The sequence below is a fragment of the Neofelis nebulosa genome, chromosome 8 (assembly GCF_028018385.1).
Source record: "Neofelis nebulosa isolate mNeoNeb1 chromosome 8, mNeoNeb1.pri, whole genome shotgun sequence".
Taxonomy (NCBI): domain Eukaryota; kingdom Metazoa; phylum Chordata; class Mammalia; order Carnivora; family Felidae; genus Neofelis; species Neofelis nebulosa.
In genome coordinates, this window is record NC_080789.1 from 26,453,888 (window position 1) to 26,470,964 (window position 17,077).

A 17,077-nucleotide genomic window follows, 5' to 3' on the forward strand; every position below is an offset into this window, starting at 1 on the left:
TTTTTAGTAGTACCTTATTGTTTAAATTTGCAATTCCCTAATGACTTACGTTGTTGAACATCTTTTCATATGCTTATTTGCCATTTGTGTACTTTCTTTGGTGAGAGGTGTGTTAAGGCCTTTGGGCCATTGTTTAATTCAGTTGTTTGTTTTCTTATTGTTGAGTGTGACTTTGTGTATTTTGCTTAATAGCCCTTTATCAGATAGGTCTTTCTCAAATATTTCCTCCCAGTCTATGACTTCTCTTCTCATTCTCTTGACAGTGTCATTCACAGAACAGAAGTTTTAATGTTTATTTATTTTTGAGAGAGAGAAAGACAGAGTGTGAGCAGGGGAAGGGAAGAAAGAGAGGCAGACACAAAATCCATTGCAGGCTCTAGGCTCCGAGCGGTCAGCCCAGAGCCCGATTCAGGGCTCGAACTCACCGTGAGATCATGACCTGAGCCCAAGTCAGATGTTTAACTGACTGAGCCACCCAGGAGCCCCCACAGAGCAGAAGTTTTAAATTTTAATGAAGTGTAACTCACCAGTTATTTCTTTCATGGATCTTGCCCTTGGTTGTGTATTTAAAAAGTCACTGTCATACCAGGGACCTTTGCTATGTTCCAGGAATTTGATAGTTTTGCATTTTATATTTATATACATTTGAGCTAATTTTCGTGGAAGGTATAACATCTACCTAGATCCACTTTTTTTTGGCACGTGCATTACTTTTGCATGTGCTCCTGTGTCAAAGATCGGTTGACTATAGTTTAGTCTATATGTGGACTCTTCTGTTCCAGTAATCTATTTGTTATTTTTTCAATATCACGCTCTCATACTTTTGCTTTTATGGTACGTTTCAAAGTCAGATAGTGTCAGTCCTCTGACTTTGTTCTTATGCAATGTTGTATTGGCTATTCTGTGTCTCTTGTCTCTGTGCATAAACTTTAGAATTAGTTTGTTGATATCCACAAAATAACTTTTGGGGATCGTATTGAATCTATCCATCAAGTTGGGAAGAACTTACATCTTGGCAGTATTGAGTCTTCCTATCCATGAACATAGAGTATCTTTCCATTTATTTAGTTCTTTGTTGTTTTTTTTTCCATCAAAGTTTAGTAATTTTCCTCATATTAAAAAATGTACATGTTTTGTTAAGTTTATAGCTATTTCATTTTGGGGAGTACTAATGTAAATGGTATTTTAAATTTCAAATTTCTTCTGTTCATTGCTGATACATAGGAAAGTGATAGACTTTTTTTGTTTGTTTATGTGTTTATTTTGAGAGAGAGAGAATGTGGGAGGGGCAGAGAGAGAGGGAGAGAGAGAGAATCCAAAGCACGCTCTGCACTGTCAGTGCAGAGCCCGCTGGGGGGCTTGAACTTGGGAACCATGAGATCATGACCTGAGCCAAAACCAAGAGTTGGACTCTTAACTGACTCAGACACTCAGGTGCCCTGATAGACTTTTTTGTGTTAACTCTATCCTGCAACCTTGCTATAATGTTTATCAGTTCCAGGAGTATTTTTTTTAAATTTGATCTTCTGCACAGGTAATCATGTCCTGTGCAAAGAAAGACAGTTTTATTTCTTCCTTCTGTATTTGTATGTGTTTTATTTTATTTTTTTGGCTTAATACATTAGCTAAGACTTCCCATTATGATATTGAAAAGAAGTGGTGAGAGGGGACGTTTTTATTTGTTCTTGATCTTAGTGGAAAAATTTCTATTTTCTCACCTCTATGATGTTAGCTGTAGAGTTTTTATACATGTTCTTTATCAAGTTGAGAAAGTTCCCCTCCATACCTAGTTTGTTGAGTTTTTAAAATTATGAATGGGTATTGGATTTTGTCAAGTACTTTTTCTGCATCTATTGATAAGATCGTGTGATTTTTTTGCTTTAGTCTATTCGTGTAATAGATTACGTTACTTGACATTTTTTTAAATGTTGAACCAGCTTTGCATGCCTGGAATAAATTCTACTTGGTCATGATGTATAAATCTTTTTATACATTATTGAATTTAACTTGTTAATATTTTGTTGAGGATTTTTTCATCTGTATTCATTGTTTTTCTTTTTTTTTTTTTTTTGTTAAGCTCTTAAAACATTCTTGGCTTGGGACTATGCAAAAGAAGAATACAGGCCAAATGTGGCTCATGAGCTATAATTTTCCCACCCCTTTCCTAGTGATTATATTGTGCATCTTTGACTTCTCAAAGTGTAATATTCATTGATACTTTTAGCCTTTCCTATACAGTGCAAGGGCTCTGTAACACTTGAAATTCTACCTTTACTGACTTAGATGCCATTTCTTTATGTATTATAAGACTATATCTGTTAAGAAATCCTAAGGTATTATGCAGTCTGTGTCCAATTAGAATTATGCACATATTTCCAATTTTCATTTATCTTTATTTTTGCATTGTCCAGTTCACATCTAAGGTAATTTTCCTTGTGTATGGAAGATTCCTTTACTGTTTCTTTTGCTGTGCATCTTCTGGGATGAATTTGTTCCATTTGTCTGAAAATGTTTTATTTTACCACTATTCTCTAAAGATTTTCCTTTTTTTTTTTTTGCTGTATTTATAGAATGTTAGTTTGGCAGTTATTTTCTTTCAGCACTATAAAGGTATCGTGTTCTGGCTTTCATTGTTGAAGTCAGTTCTATTGCTTATTTTCAAGACACGTCTCTTTTCTGGACTGATCTTAAGATTTTCCCTTTTTCTTTAGGAAGATCTTAAGGTGATGTTCTTAGGTGCAGATTTCTTAATGTGACGTAGGTGGAATTCTTTTTATTTATGTCTTTGGGGTTTTTAGAACATTTTTGGGGGAGGTTCTCAAGTATCTATTTACCTGTCTATTTATTTTGCAGGTATTGCTTCTATACTCTTCTCTCTCCTGGGACTCAATGGCATATCTGTTAGAATGACATTTTAACTTTATTTTCTGTATTTATTTCCTTTTTTGTATTTGTCATTCTTGTTTCTCTTCCTAATTTATCTTGAATATTTTCTTTTAACTTCTAATTCCTTCTTAAAATATGTTTTATCTTGGCTGTTATGCTGCTTGTGCATTGAGTTTTTACTTTTGGTTATAGAATTTTTCAGTGTTAGAGTTTACATTGGTTTCTTTTTATGGTTTTTAGTTCTCTTACAAGATTCTCAACCTTGTTTCCTATTGTCTTATACATAATATTGATATAAGAAAATTTCTTTTAGAATCGTTGTCTAACAACTCTAATAGTGAGGCTCTCATGTTATCTATTTATTTTTTTATTTTTATTTTTTAACATTTATTTATTTTTGAGACAGGGAGAGACAGCATGAATGGGGGAGGGTCAGAGAGAGAGGGAGACCCAGAATTTGAAACAGGCTCCAGGCTCTGAGCTGTCAGCACAGAGCTTGATGTGGGGCTTGAACTCACGGACCGTGAGATCATGACCTGAGCCGAAGTCGGATGCTTAACCGACTGAGCCACCCAGGCGCCCCTCATGTTATCTATTTAAATACTTTTGCTTCTTGTGACTTTAGTTCATGTTCTCTTATCTTCCCATGACTTGAGTTTTAAAATTTCTAAAAAAATTTTATTGTGTCATATTTATTTGTAAAATTGTTTTTTAGAGCAAGTTGCAGCCTATTCTAATATAATTCACCCGAATTACCCTTAGTAGCAATAATAAGGGTAAGCCTTTAAAGTCTGTATCCAAAATGGAGGGGGGTGTTCACCAGGCCTTCTCCTTGCTGTTCTAGTCTGTGTCTGTGAATAGGAAGACTGTCAGAAGGCATTCAGTCTCCTAGTCTCTGGAACTGGCAAATGCCCCTAGGAGAACAGTGGTCCCAAATTCCAGTCTCCTCTTTCTGCGTTCACATCTTCCCTTGTTCCCATTTCAGGAAATATTTATTCTGTCATTAGTTTTCCAGTGTCTTCAAGCAGATTTTTAAAACATATGTCCAGATTTTCTTGTCCTAGGCAGGAAGCATGATCTAAATTACCTAGTCCTTTATTACTGGAAGTGAAGGCTATCTTCAGATTTCTTGGTATAAGAGATTGGTAAAACACTTCCCACAGTGTTTAAGCTAATTGGGATTTTTGTTTTTTGCTAAAAGCCTCCTTATATAATTAGCATGAAATTTAGAAGTTGTTTCTTTGTAAGCTTGAATATAGAATTGTGGAACCACTTTTGAAGTTCAGAGAAAGACTTATGTTTTATGAGGCCTTTCTGTCTATGTTACTAGATATCTTCTTAGAGGACTACCATAACTATATTTTCCAAGATTTTCATTGATAAATTGATTACTGGTGAACTAGAGGACAATATATCTGCAAAATACCCAAAAACAGATAAAAAATTCATTCTGACCTTGGTAAGATTTGGCAAATAAGCAGAGAGTTTTTTGTGATTCTGAAATTAACAGAGGAGAAAAGTCTGAAAAAGACTATTGGCAGATGAAACCCAGGAGTTCATAACTTTGAGTCAAGAAAATACCAGAGGGCAATACAGATACATTTGCAACAGAACTAGATTTGGAGATGACGTTATGAAAACTAATAAAGGGAAACCTCATTAAAATGAAGTTGGGAGGTTCAGCAAGGGGAGCTCTCATTCCCTACCAATTGTAGACCCAACAGGAAGAGATGGACTTGACCTTGTACCTGGATGCTACTTTACTATACCAGCTAGAAGAAGAAACACTGCTTTTTGTTTTGTTTTGTTTTTATTTTTGTTTTTTAAGGTTAACAAGGTAATGGTTGTGCTGATTAAGAAATGGATATCCTGCAATTAGTGAAGTCCTGAAAACTACTTGTAGTAGATTTTACTGCCAGAAGGGAAGAATTTAAATCATTAACTCTATTTTCCTAAAATATCCAGGTCTTATTGAATTTTATTTCTATGGGGACTTAACTTCCATTTTATTTTATTTTTTTTGAGAGAGAGAGAAGGTACGCATGCATGTGCATGTGGGTGGGGGGGGGGAGGGGCAGAGGGCGTGGGAGAGAGAATTCCAAGCAGGCTCAGCACTGTCAGCACAGAGCCTGACGTGGGGCACGAACCTACGAACGATGAGATCATGACCTGAGCTGGAATCGAGAGTTGGACGCTCAACTGACTGAGCCACCCTTAACTTCCATTTTAACGTAGGAGTTAGAATATTTGCTGTCCACTAGAATAGAAAATAAAATTATTCATTTTATCTTGGAAATCTTTGTTTCACTAGTAGTGGGACTAAAGGGTAGCTGTTGGTTTTTTCTTATGTAGTTTAAGCTTTTAGCTAATTAAAATTAAAGCCTTATAATGCCTTTTGGTGGTATCATTAGAAAGTATGAGATAAGTTAACATTGCATGTTTCTATCTCTTAAAAATTAATTTGGATCAAAAAGCAGACTCAAAATTATATGCCAATTTTATGATCCAGTTAGTTAATTCCCTGACACATGTATACTTTTGACAGGATAATACCGTGGCAGCTGCTACAAACAGTGCACTGTTGCACATTTAACATGAATAATACGTGAAGTTTTCTTGAAGGACTTCTTTCCTTCTGTTAAAATGTGTGACAGGAAACCAAAGTAACTTTATTTTAGTTTAAAAGTCATCTTAGGTAATATGCAGACATCACATTAATTTATCAGAAATGGTATAATACAAGAGAGACTGAGTAATTTGCCATTGGTTTGTGTATGCTAAGGATCTTTTCTTGTAGAAAGAAAAGGTATTTCATGATAACCCATGACCAGTGGAGATGCTATTAGGGAAAGATAAAATAGTCTTGACAAAGATTAAGAAAGCTAAAGGGGGCAGAATTGTTTTGATTAAAACTTTCATTTTTAATTATTTACAATAAGAACACTTTGTCCTTATTTTTTACTTCTAGACAAACATTTAGTTACTTTCATAATCCTGGATCAGTGCTTTTGGGGATAGCTGGGGTGATTTAGTTTCTGTTCATAGTACAGCGCAAACACATAGGTGATCAACATTTATGTGTGGACTGATTTCTCTTCTGAGTCAATAGCATGAGTACAGCTCACCTTGTGTCAAATAAAAGACCCTTTGTAGGATTAATCACAGACATAGTTACTTGTTGGAGGTCATCTTTGTGAACATTATAACTTTCTCTAGCCATTTGCCAAGTTACAGATGGTTTTTCCCCTGATTTCACAGTGTGGATTTTGTACTAGGATCTTTCTTTCAAGTTTACCCCAGTAGCTTCAGGAACTATCTGTGGTTTGTGAATCCAAGAGGACCTAAACTGGAAAAGTTGGTAGTTCTAGTTAGGTCAGTACTTGAAGATGTGAAATTGATGGTCACATAAGCTTGGGGTGGAAGTAAAGAAAATTTGTTAAGGTATGATTCAACTTTGTTCTTTTTGTTTTATGAACAATTAGAAATCTGAAAATTGGGCTTTGTTATAGAAATGATAGTTGAATAACAAGAAATGATAAAAAGACTGTAACACTGAAAGAGTTTAACTCATCACTAACCAAGTTCATTTCTCTGTGCAGGTATAATTTGGTATCCTGAGTGTCTGTCTTAGCAAGAAGGAAGTGGAAAATACTCTTGAAAAGAAAACTAAGACAATAAGGAAGCCAGAACTTACTTTTACATGGTGATTTGCTCACTTAACAGTATGGACACTTTTCCCACCACATTTCCTCCTGGTGGAGACAGTGGGCTGACATATTCTCAGTCTGAGGTGCAAAAAATGTTAATTGATGAAAGGTTACGATGTGAACATCATAAAACTAACTATCAGACTCTTAAAGCTGAACACACAAGGTAAGTTGCTTAAATTTGGAGGTGAGGGGCCTTATTAAATATTTTTTTGTCTGAATTTGTTCTGGAACATACAGTATATTTTTGTTAGTTTGCAGTATATAGTTTTAAAACTTTTTAATAGTAAAATTTTCGCTTTAAAATTAGTTAATTCAAAACTAACCATGATCTCAAGTGTTTTTTGAGTTGATAAAAGTTTTGCTTTGAAAGTAGCAAGACCTAGAAAATTAAATGTATCTAGGTGGCTAAGTGTGTTTTTTCCCCCTCAAGTAAAATTGTATTTATTTTGAAAGAGAGAGGGTGGGGGGAGGGCAGAGAGAGGGAAGAGAGAATCCCAAGCAGGCTCCACACTGTTAGTGCAGAGCATGACACGAAGTTCATACCCATGAACCGTGAGATCATATCCTGAGCTGAAATCAAGAGTCAGATGCTTAACCAACTGAGCCACCAGGCGCCCCATAAGTAAAATTGTATTTATAAACTACAGTGTTAATAATTAAGTGAAACTCTATATTAAAGAAAAGATGTTTGTGAATTTAATGGAATAAGGTCTTGTTCTGTAGTGTTGGTTGATTTTACATAAAGTAAGGTCATTAGAAAGTAAAGGATATCCTTAAAATTGAGTTCTTTTTTTAAAAAAATCAGGTTGCAAGATGAGTACATAAAGTCACAAAATGAACTCAAGCGCCTATTAAATGAAAAGCAAACTCACCAGGAAAAATTTCAGCTGCTGCTTGAAGAGCTACGAGGGGAGTTAGTAGAGAAAACTAAAGACTTAGAAGAAATGAAACTGCAGGTAAGAAGATATATTTCAGTGAGTACTATTGGGAAGAAATTTCCTCTGCACCTCAAAGTATTTCTAAGCTGGACTAAGAATCAAATGGATATGAGACAAATTAACAAAAGAAAATCAAATTTAGTTTGGTAAGTATTCAGAATCCACACACACAGAATTCCAAAGGCAGGCAACAGGATGCTTATGTGACATCCTGAGCTAGGGAGACCCATAAAGTCTGGGGATACAGGGGAAAGAAGATCATTATCAGGATGGTGAGAGGAGATATTTGGAAGACAAAGGTTGCCCTGTTAAGTGGTCAAATTTATTAACAGAGGAACCTCTGTTAATAGCTCTCCTCTTGGTATAGGTTCTCCTTTCCAATTAAATTTAGGCAGTTGAGGGAGAAGTAAAGAGCTTTTCCTGAATCTGTGGGGTTTTGATTACTTTGAAGTCAAAATAATCTTCATGCCAACTGGCCCATCTTGGGGAAGCCTGCCCTTTGTGCCTATGGTACAAAAGTAGTCAGATACTGGTAAATTTGGTGAGTTCTGCCTGTATTCTTAATGAGTATTTTGCTATATTTCCAGGTGGTATAATTTAATATTCTTTCATATATTCTAGAATGTTAGCTACCACATAGGGTTTAACCATGAAGCTGTTATTTTATGCAAATTTGTATTAAATTACCTGTTCTGATTTAGGTATTGTGCTATTCAGAATAATTAGGGGAAAGGCTGGTTTGAATTGATAAATATTCAGAGTTAAAGAGTATTTTTTAAAGTTTTACTAATTCTCCTTTAAGTATTATGATTGAAACTGAGCTTAAAAAAGACTTACAGGTTTTTTCGAGGTTTTATTTTTTATTAAAAATTATTTTTATTATTGAGGTATAGTTCACAAGACTGATAGTTATTTTTAAGGGGCCACTTAAAAGACTATGAAAACAATATGGGCACATAATTTATGTGTGTAATGGAAGGTAAATGGTGTTTCTAAAGCAAAAAATAGTTGATACTGAAGTACTGATTATAGTTTCATTTCTCATTTGCCTAGAAAATAGACCAGAGCCAAACTTAACTATAGCACCAGTCAAACTTGCCATAAATTAAAAATTAGTAGATATTAGCAGTGATAATTCTCCTGTATTCATTTAATCTCTAAGTGACACCAACTGTGTATTTCTGCTTATCAAGTGCTTGGTACAAATAATAAGTATTTTTAATATTGGAATTGTAAGTTGATAGAGTAAAAAGCTACCTTTCATCTAATAAGTATGGCGTTATCACCCAATTCATGGATTTCTTTGACAGCAGTGTTAAAAGTTGGTCATTCAGTGTCTTGAAATCTTCCGTTGTTGGAAACACCACCATTAAGCTTGGGTTGGAGCCTCTCCTGTGCTGTTTCATTCCTAGGTATATTTGGGACATTTAAACAAATAAAAACCTCAGAAATAGGAGTTGAGTAGGGAAATGTAATTCAAGCCTATAGAATTGGTGGATTAATTTGTTTTGCAATAGTCGGAGACCTACGTAAATGAGAATCAGTGAGCACTGAACCCAAGGAATTCAAAGTATTCTTTAGGCATTGCACATATAATTACTCTGTTTCTTCAGAGTAACTTCTAGACATGCTATTTGTACCAAGTGCATACAAACAATAAGCTTAAGAAGACTGGAGTGTTTATATTAGTATTGGATAAAATAGACTTCTAGACAAAAAGAGTGTCACTTAAGATAAAAAGGTGATTTTTATAACCAAAAATGGGTCAATTCACCAATGAGATGATGGCCTTCAACAAACAGTGGTTTTTATGCCTTCGTTTTGTCATGTAAAGAGGGTAAAAGTTGTTAACTAACAGGTTGTTGTGAAGACTAATGAGATAACATGTAGGTTTTTAGTACAATGTCTGACAGAATAGATAGATACTCCTAAATGATGGCCATTTTTACTCTATTTGAATGCAGCCTCCGTAGGGCAGGAGCTTTTTTCAGTGTGTCTCCAGTGCTCAAGTATATTTATATTTGTATTTATATATTTTATAGTAGCAAATATTTGTCAAATGAATGACATGAGTAAATAGAACAAATGAATGAATTGGAAATGTTCTGTTCATATATAATACAATGTTCTTCTCTCATATGTACCTAAAGCTTAAGCATCTTAGATAATTCTCTCATTTTTTCCTGTCTGTCATGAGTTAAATTGTGTCTGCCAAAAAGGTAGGTTGAATTTCTAATGCTTGGTACGTCAGAATGTGACCTTGTTTGAAAATAGAGTCTTTGCAGATGTAATTAGTTAAGATGAGGCCATACTGAAGGATGATGGGTCCTTAATCCAGTATGACTGGTGTCTTTAGAAGAAGTGGAGAACAGACACAAAGACAGAAACATGGGTGAGGGCAGCGGGGGAGGTGGGGAGAATAATCCTATAGTGACAGAAGCAGAGATCCAAGTGCTGCAACTGCCAAGGAATGGCCAGGATCACCAGCACTCCACCAGGAGCTAGAGTGATGCAAAGAAGGATCCTTCCCTACAGTTTTCAGAGGGAGTGTGGCCTTGCTGGCACCTTGATTTTGGACTTCTAGCCTGTGAGACAATAAATTTCTGTTGTTTTAAGATACCTAGTTTGTGGTATTTTGTTATGGTAGCTCTAGGAAACTAACACACTATCCAAAGCAGAATTCCTTTTTAGAACATTTGTGACACAGGGATTTTTATTCTCTGCTTCATTGCTTTCAGTGCAAGAGAACCCAGTGAATGTTTAAAGTGATCCAATTCCATTTATGAATTGGAGTGTGTTAAATATTTTCCCGCTCATGTTGAAATGAAATCATCCTCCCTGTGGTCTCTCTGTTGGTTCTTGTGCTATTCCTTGGATCTACACAAAATAACTTAGGACATTTCTCCATGTGGTAACTTCCCAGATGTTCATTGGCAAATATAATTTATCTGGTAAAGTTTCTGTTTTTCAAGATAAACATAACTGGTTTCTATATGATATGTATCTGGCAAAAATAAGCTAAAGAAAGATCTCTCTATATATTTATATACATGTTGAAGCAATGTAGCTGTTTGCTTTATGGATGTTTGCAATTTGTACAAATTGTGGGTTGAATAAAGTCAATTCAACAAGGCAGAATCAGCAAGAAATATTTTAATAAATGTTTATGAAAGATGATTTTCAGAATAAACATGTATTATCTTGTCTACCTGCAGAATGCCTTTTCTGAGTTAAGATTTAATACCCCTTTGGCTTTTATAGAAAAGTGATAGAAAAGACAGTCAGAATATTTCTGTCTCATTGGTGTAGTTGTAGCGAATGGGAATAGTAATAGCGTCGGACTTTTAGGATGATTGTAAAGATGAAATGAGACAATGCATAGGAAGTGTTGGTACAGTGCTTTGATATAATAAGTAGTTAGAACATGTTAGCTATTGTTATTGTTATGTACCATGTTAGCCAAACCTTTTTTTTTTAATATGAGTTATTTGATATATTTTCTGATACAAATTTTAAAAGTTACTTTACCAGAAATGTATGTGCTTTCTTTATGCTGCCAGGCAATTGAAACTTTGTAAGCCAGTTTTTTTCCCATTTTATTTGGCCGCTAGGAAGCTCAGCAAAATTCATTATTCAGTTTGTCATTAACTTGTTAAGGACCTCTGGCACAGCAATATTTGCCTTCTTAAGTTAAAACATTCTTTGGAAAATAATTGGTCTGTTTTTTATCAACATAACAAGTGTTGGTATAATACAGATTTAATATAGGTAATGACACATTTTTGTTAAATTTCTTTTGAGACAAGTGGTGGCAGTATTCCATTAGAAGTCTAAGACACAGCATACTTTCCTCCTAAAATAGCATGGGGAAAACTCTCTAACTCTATGTGTGTTTTCGTGGGGGGAGGGAGGAGGATAGATTTTTTTTTTTTTTTTTTTTTTTTTAGTGTGTGTGCTTGTTTTTTAGAAGATTCTTAAGAGATAAAAAAAAAATCTTACAGAGACTTTTATCAGAGAGCTTGTAGATCATAAGACTCTTGTGTAGTTACCAACTTCGGTGTTCTTTTCTCCTTTGTGTAGATCCATATTTCCATTTGTATTATTTTTCTACTTTCTTAAAGATTTTCTTTAACATTTCTTATAGTACAGATCTATTGGTGAGAATTTTTTTCAGCTCTTATATATCAAAAAATAATTGATTTTAAAGGTATTTTTGCTGAGTATTGATTTCTAGGTTGACTGTCTCCCTAGTACTTTAAAGGTATTGCTCTCTCTTTTCACAGATATTTTTTCACATAAGAAATTTGCTGTCATTCTTATCTTTGTTCTGTGTATGCAGTGAGTCTTCTTTTTTCTTGGCTGCTCTTAAGATTTTCTCTTTATTGCTGAATTTATTTTTTTAAGTAGGCTCCACACCCAGTGTGGGGCTTGAAGCACGACTCTGATTTTAAGAGTTGCACGCTCTACTGACTGAGCCAGCCAGGCCCTCCTCTTTATTGCTGATATTGAGCAATTTGATTGACATGCCTTGTACTTCATCTTTCTGGTACTTAGGATTTGTTGAGCTTCTTTGGTCTATGGGCTTACAGTTTTTATCACATATAGAAAATTGTTGTACATTACTTCAGAAAAAAGTGTTTTCTGCCTTCTTTGATCTCCTTGGTGATCCCATTATTAGGCTACTTAAAGTTCTACCATAGTTCACTCTCAGTTCATTTATTTTCAATCTTTTTTGTCTCCTTGTTGCATTTTGGATAGATTCTGGTGTCATGTCTTCAAGTTCACTGATCTTTTTTCTTCTCCAGTGTCTAAGCAGCCATTAATCCCGTATGGTGTATTTTCATTTCAGAAATTGTAGTTTTTAATCTAAAGTCCAATTTTGATCTTTTTCATACCTTCCTTATATCTACTTAACATGTTCAATATTTTCTCTAGCTTTTTGAACATATGGAATTCAATTATAATAACTTTTAATGTCTTTGCTAATTCTCAAATCTGTATCACTTCTGAGTTGGTTTTGGTTGGTTGATTTTCTTGTTTATTGTGGGTAATATTTTCCTGCTTCTTTGCATGTCTGATACATTTTTTTGGATGCTAGACATTGTTAATTTTATTTTGAATACTAGATGGTTTTGTGTTCTGGTAAATACTCTTGAGCTTTGTTCTGGGACAAACTCTGGGACAAAAACTGTTCTGGGACAGTTACTTGGAAGCAGTTTCATCTTTCTGAGTCTTGCTTTTAAGATTGGTTGAGAGCAGGTTAATGTTTAGTGCTCCTTATTTGTCAATACTGAGAACCTTCTCAGTACTCATTTCTCAGTGAAATGAAGTTTTTCAGCCTGACTTTTGGGAAAAACAACTATTCATACCTCTGTGTGAGTTCAGATTACTTATCCATCTGATTCTTTCAGATTGTTCTTTTCCTGGCCTTAATTAAATATTTTCTATACATGCATGTGCTGATTGGGGTACTCTACTGAATGAGTCAACAGGGACCTTTTGCAGGTCTTCATAATTTTGTGTGCCACCCTCTTTCCTGGCACCCTGTCTTGTGACTCTTGCCACACTGCTCCTTCTGGATTCGCAGTTCCATTTGCTTAGGTCAGAGAGTCCATCAGACATCGCCTGGATATCCCTTCCTGTGGCCTGGCAGCATTCTCAAAGCTTACTTTCTTTGTTGTTTGTCTCTCAGAGATCTCTGTTGCTGTATTAGGCCCATTGTCTTGAAAACGGACTTTTGTCTCTTCTTTTATTCTAGCAGGAGAATAAATCTGATTTCTTTTATGCCATCTGTTGGAAGTGGAAGCACTTTTATTTCTAATTAACCTTTAATCACAGAAGTCTCAAACAAGCCCTGAGGTAGGGAGGGTGGTTGTATTGCATCCTCACATAACCATCACCCACCATCAATAATTTCAATAATTACCATCTCTCAACCAGTCTTGTTTGATCTTCTGACATCCCTGCTCTGTCCTTGAACCACTCTGGATTATTTTGACACAAATCATATTATCTCAACTCAAAATATTTTAGTATGTATCTTTATTACATCCCAAGGCAATCTCTCCTTTAAAAGCACAGTCACAATGCCATTATCATACCTAAAAGTACTTATTCCTTAATATCTTTTTTATATTGCATCTTTGTTGACATTTCCCTCATTTTCCCACAGTTTTGCTTGCTTAAATTTGGTTTTTTTGAAACAGGAATCAAATAAGGCTTATCTATTATTACTCTGTTCCTTTTAATTACCACCTCTTCACAGTTTGGACTCCTGACGATATTACCCAGACTCTTGACATCATAAACCAGATTGTAACAAGAGCTTTCTATCTGGTTTCCCAACTCCATTCACTGAAATTGTTTTCCCCCCATAGTCACCAGTTTTCTCCTGCCAAAGGTTTTGATCCATTTTGCTTCTTCCTAAAATGTAGATATGGTGATGCCATTCTTAAGCTTGAATACCTTCAGTGAATAACCAAGGCACAGAGACATATGTATAGCATGCCTTTCTTTATGTAAAAATTAAAAGTTGTGTGTGTGTATATATTTGTATATTATTTCAAGAAGAATACATAAAAATTAGCAATGATAGCTTCTTTTTTTTTTTTTTTAATGTTTATTTATTTTTGAGACAGAGAGAGACAGAGCATGAACGGGGGAGGAGCAGAGAAAGAGAGAGGGAGACACAGAATCCGAAGCAGGCTCCAGGCTCTGAGCTGTCAGCCCAGAGCCCGACACGGGGCTCGAACTCACGGACCATGAGAACTCATGGACCATGAGATCGTGACCTGGGCTGAAGTCGGACGCTTAACCGACCGAGCCACCCAGGCGCCCCTAGCAATGATAGCTTCTTAAGAGGGAAACTGGATGACTGAAGTAAAAAAGACTTAGGTTTTTAATATTTTTTGTTTCAATTACTTTATTTATGTAATTATATTCATTTTAAGTAAAAAACTTTTTTTTTTTTAAAAGTACTACTGAATACTGAGTAAATTATAAGAGTGTAAACCTCATACCTAGGAATTTTCTACTCTGTACCCTTCCCTTTTGTTTCTAGCCAGGGTGCAGCTCTGCTAGGTGGCATTTGGAAATGTTTCAACATGGCCTTGATCATCACAGTATCTAGAGAGTATTAATGCACAGGGATCCAGGATTCTAAATTGTCTATGGTGCTTAGTGTGGTTCAATTCAAAATGCCTTTAGCTTAACTTTGAGGATCATTTTTCTCCCCAAGGAATTTAAAATGTTATCCATTCTTAGTTTTTGTGTTCTATTGAAGCTTTAGTTTTCCTATTCCTTTGATGTGGCACTATTTCTATACATAAAATCTTCTCTTTTTACCTGTTTGATGAGCTTATATTGGTTATTTTTGTAGTTATTTGTATGCATAAGTTATTTTTCATATGAGAGTTTGAACTTCTTACAGAGTTAGAAATGTTTCCTGTGAGTTTTTGTGATCTTTAGAAAGTTAGGCTCTGTGTATACTTCAGTTTCTATAAAAGAAGGATGATCATATAGCTACATTGAGGATCATTGCAAGGTTTAAATAAATTGGTAAATGCATGTAAGGTATTTAGAAAGGCATGTTATGTAGATTATATAATATATTGCAGAGTACTATGTATAGTAAGTATTCTGGAAAGTTTCTGGCTGTGTGGAGTATTGATGAATAAATGAATGAATTAAACTGAGTATTATTCTTCATTTTCAGAGATTAAATATAAACTAGGTTTTTGTCTTATAACCAGTATTCGTTCATTTTTTCAAGAAATAATAATCGAGTGATCTATGTGCCAGGCAGTAGTGTGTGGTGTTGGAAATACACCATGGTCAATAGGGATTGTGTTTCCCCTTACAGAGCTTACTTAAATACGTAATTACTTCCTAAAATCTGAGTTCTGTCAGAGAGCTATAATAGGGAGGAACCTTGTTTTGGTGGCCAGAGTAAAAATCAGCCTTTTCTGATTGAAAATAAGAAGTCTGAAGATAAAAAATAAAAATAAAAATAAAAAAAAAATAAATCTGAAGAGGGGCGTCTAGGTGGCTCAGTTGGTTAAGTGTCCAACATTGGCTCAGGTCATGATCTCCTGGTTTGTGGGTTCGAGCCCTGTGCTGACAGCTCAGAGTCTGGAACCTGCTTTGGATTCTGTGTCTCCCTCTCTCTCTGTCCCTCCCCCACTCACTCTCTGTCTCTCAAAAAGAAATAAACTTAAAAAAAAAAGTCTTAAGAATTCTCTGTGATATACCAAATTATTACCCCTTTATTTTAATTGCTTTAGAAAATAGTTAGCTGTTGTATCATGCATGGTAACCTAGGCGGCCAACATAGTTATTCTCAACAGTCATAGTAATAATAGGGAGTATCTTTACCTCATGTTAATGGCATTTTTGACATCTCTGAGGCCCTGAAATTGTGATCTTAAAGTATTGTTTCAAATAATGGTTCTATTTATGTAGTGATTACTGTAAAGTTAAGTATATTGCATCATTTCTATGAATTGAATTTTATTGTTTTATTTAGGTGTTGAAACTTGGTGAATTCTTGATTTTAATATTTGTGATTTCATATTTAGAATTGTTTTATATTTCTCTACATATTAGGTGTTAACTCCACAAAAGTTGGAACTGTTACGAGCCCAGATACAACAAGAATTAGAAACTCCAATGAGGGAACGTTTTAGGAATCTGGATGAAGTAAGTAATTTATATGGAAGGAACTGTGCATTTGTCTTTATATGACTGATTAAAACCATTATCCCCCTTCTTAGAAGCCTTGCAGTAGCACCTCTTCTAACTCAAGAATCCTTACTTTTAGGGCTGTACAAGATGAGGTCCCATAATCTGTCCGACTTCCTTTCCTCCATCCACTTTGGCTTCTTTGATGTTTCTTTGGCACTCCAGAAATGGAACAAATCAAGAATCTTTGTGTTAGCTCTTACTTGTGACATGAACAGTGTCCTTCCAGATATCTCTTGGCCAACTTCCTCCTCTCTTTTAAGTCTTTATTGAAATGTCACTTTCTCAATGAGGCCAACTTTGACTAGTATTTCCATTTAATTTTCTTCCTGCCTTTCCCATCACTTCTTAGACCTTTGGACCCCCATTTACCCTGCTCTACTTTTTATTTTTCTCTAGTACTAATCATGTTCTCATATGATGTATAATATTTATATTTTCTATATTACCATCTCTAGAATGTAAGTTGCGTGAGAGAAGGAACCTTTATCTGTTTGGTTCGTTGTATATTCCAAGTTCCTAGAATGGTTCCTAGCATACAGTAGGTGCTCAATTAATATTTGTGGAACGAAAGAGTATATTTCATGCAACCTCATAAAAATAAAAATTTGTTACAGTTTTCCTTTAGATTGAAAGGTTTCCTTCCTTTTATGAGATATTGGTATAATATGACTAAATGTTTAATCAATGGAATAGGAAAAGATGACGTATATTAAGTACTATGCTTGACAACTTATATATGCAACCTTATTTAACAAATAGACCAGGACTTACACATAACAAATGAATATTGTCCCCTTCCAG

At 34.9% G+C, this 17,077-nt stretch overlaps 1 protein-coding gene across 6 annotated transcripts in view; it reads left to right on the forward strand.

Moving 5' to 3' along the window:
- The window catches only part of CEP83 (centrosomal protein 83), a 120,367-nt gene that overhangs the window by 29,950 nt on the left and 73,340 nt on the right, over positions 1 to 17,077 (forward strand). For 5 of the 6 annotated variants that reach the window (XM_058741791.1, XM_058741790.1, XM_058741788.1 and 2 more), the window contains 3 exons: positions 6,486 to 6,759; positions 7,402 to 7,552; positions 16,139 to 16,231. In XM_058741791.1, the coding sequence (XP_058597774.1) occupies positions 6,587 to 6,759; positions 7,402 to 7,552; positions 16,139 to 16,231 (417 nt within the window). In that variant the 5' untranslated portion in view covers positions 6,486 to 6,586. Of the gene's footprint in view, positions 1 to 4,216; positions 4,346 to 6,485; positions 6,760 to 7,401; positions 7,553 to 16,138; positions 16,232 to 17,077 lie in introns of all 6 variants that reach the window. The other variant, XM_058741787.1, reaches the window with a different exon arrangement.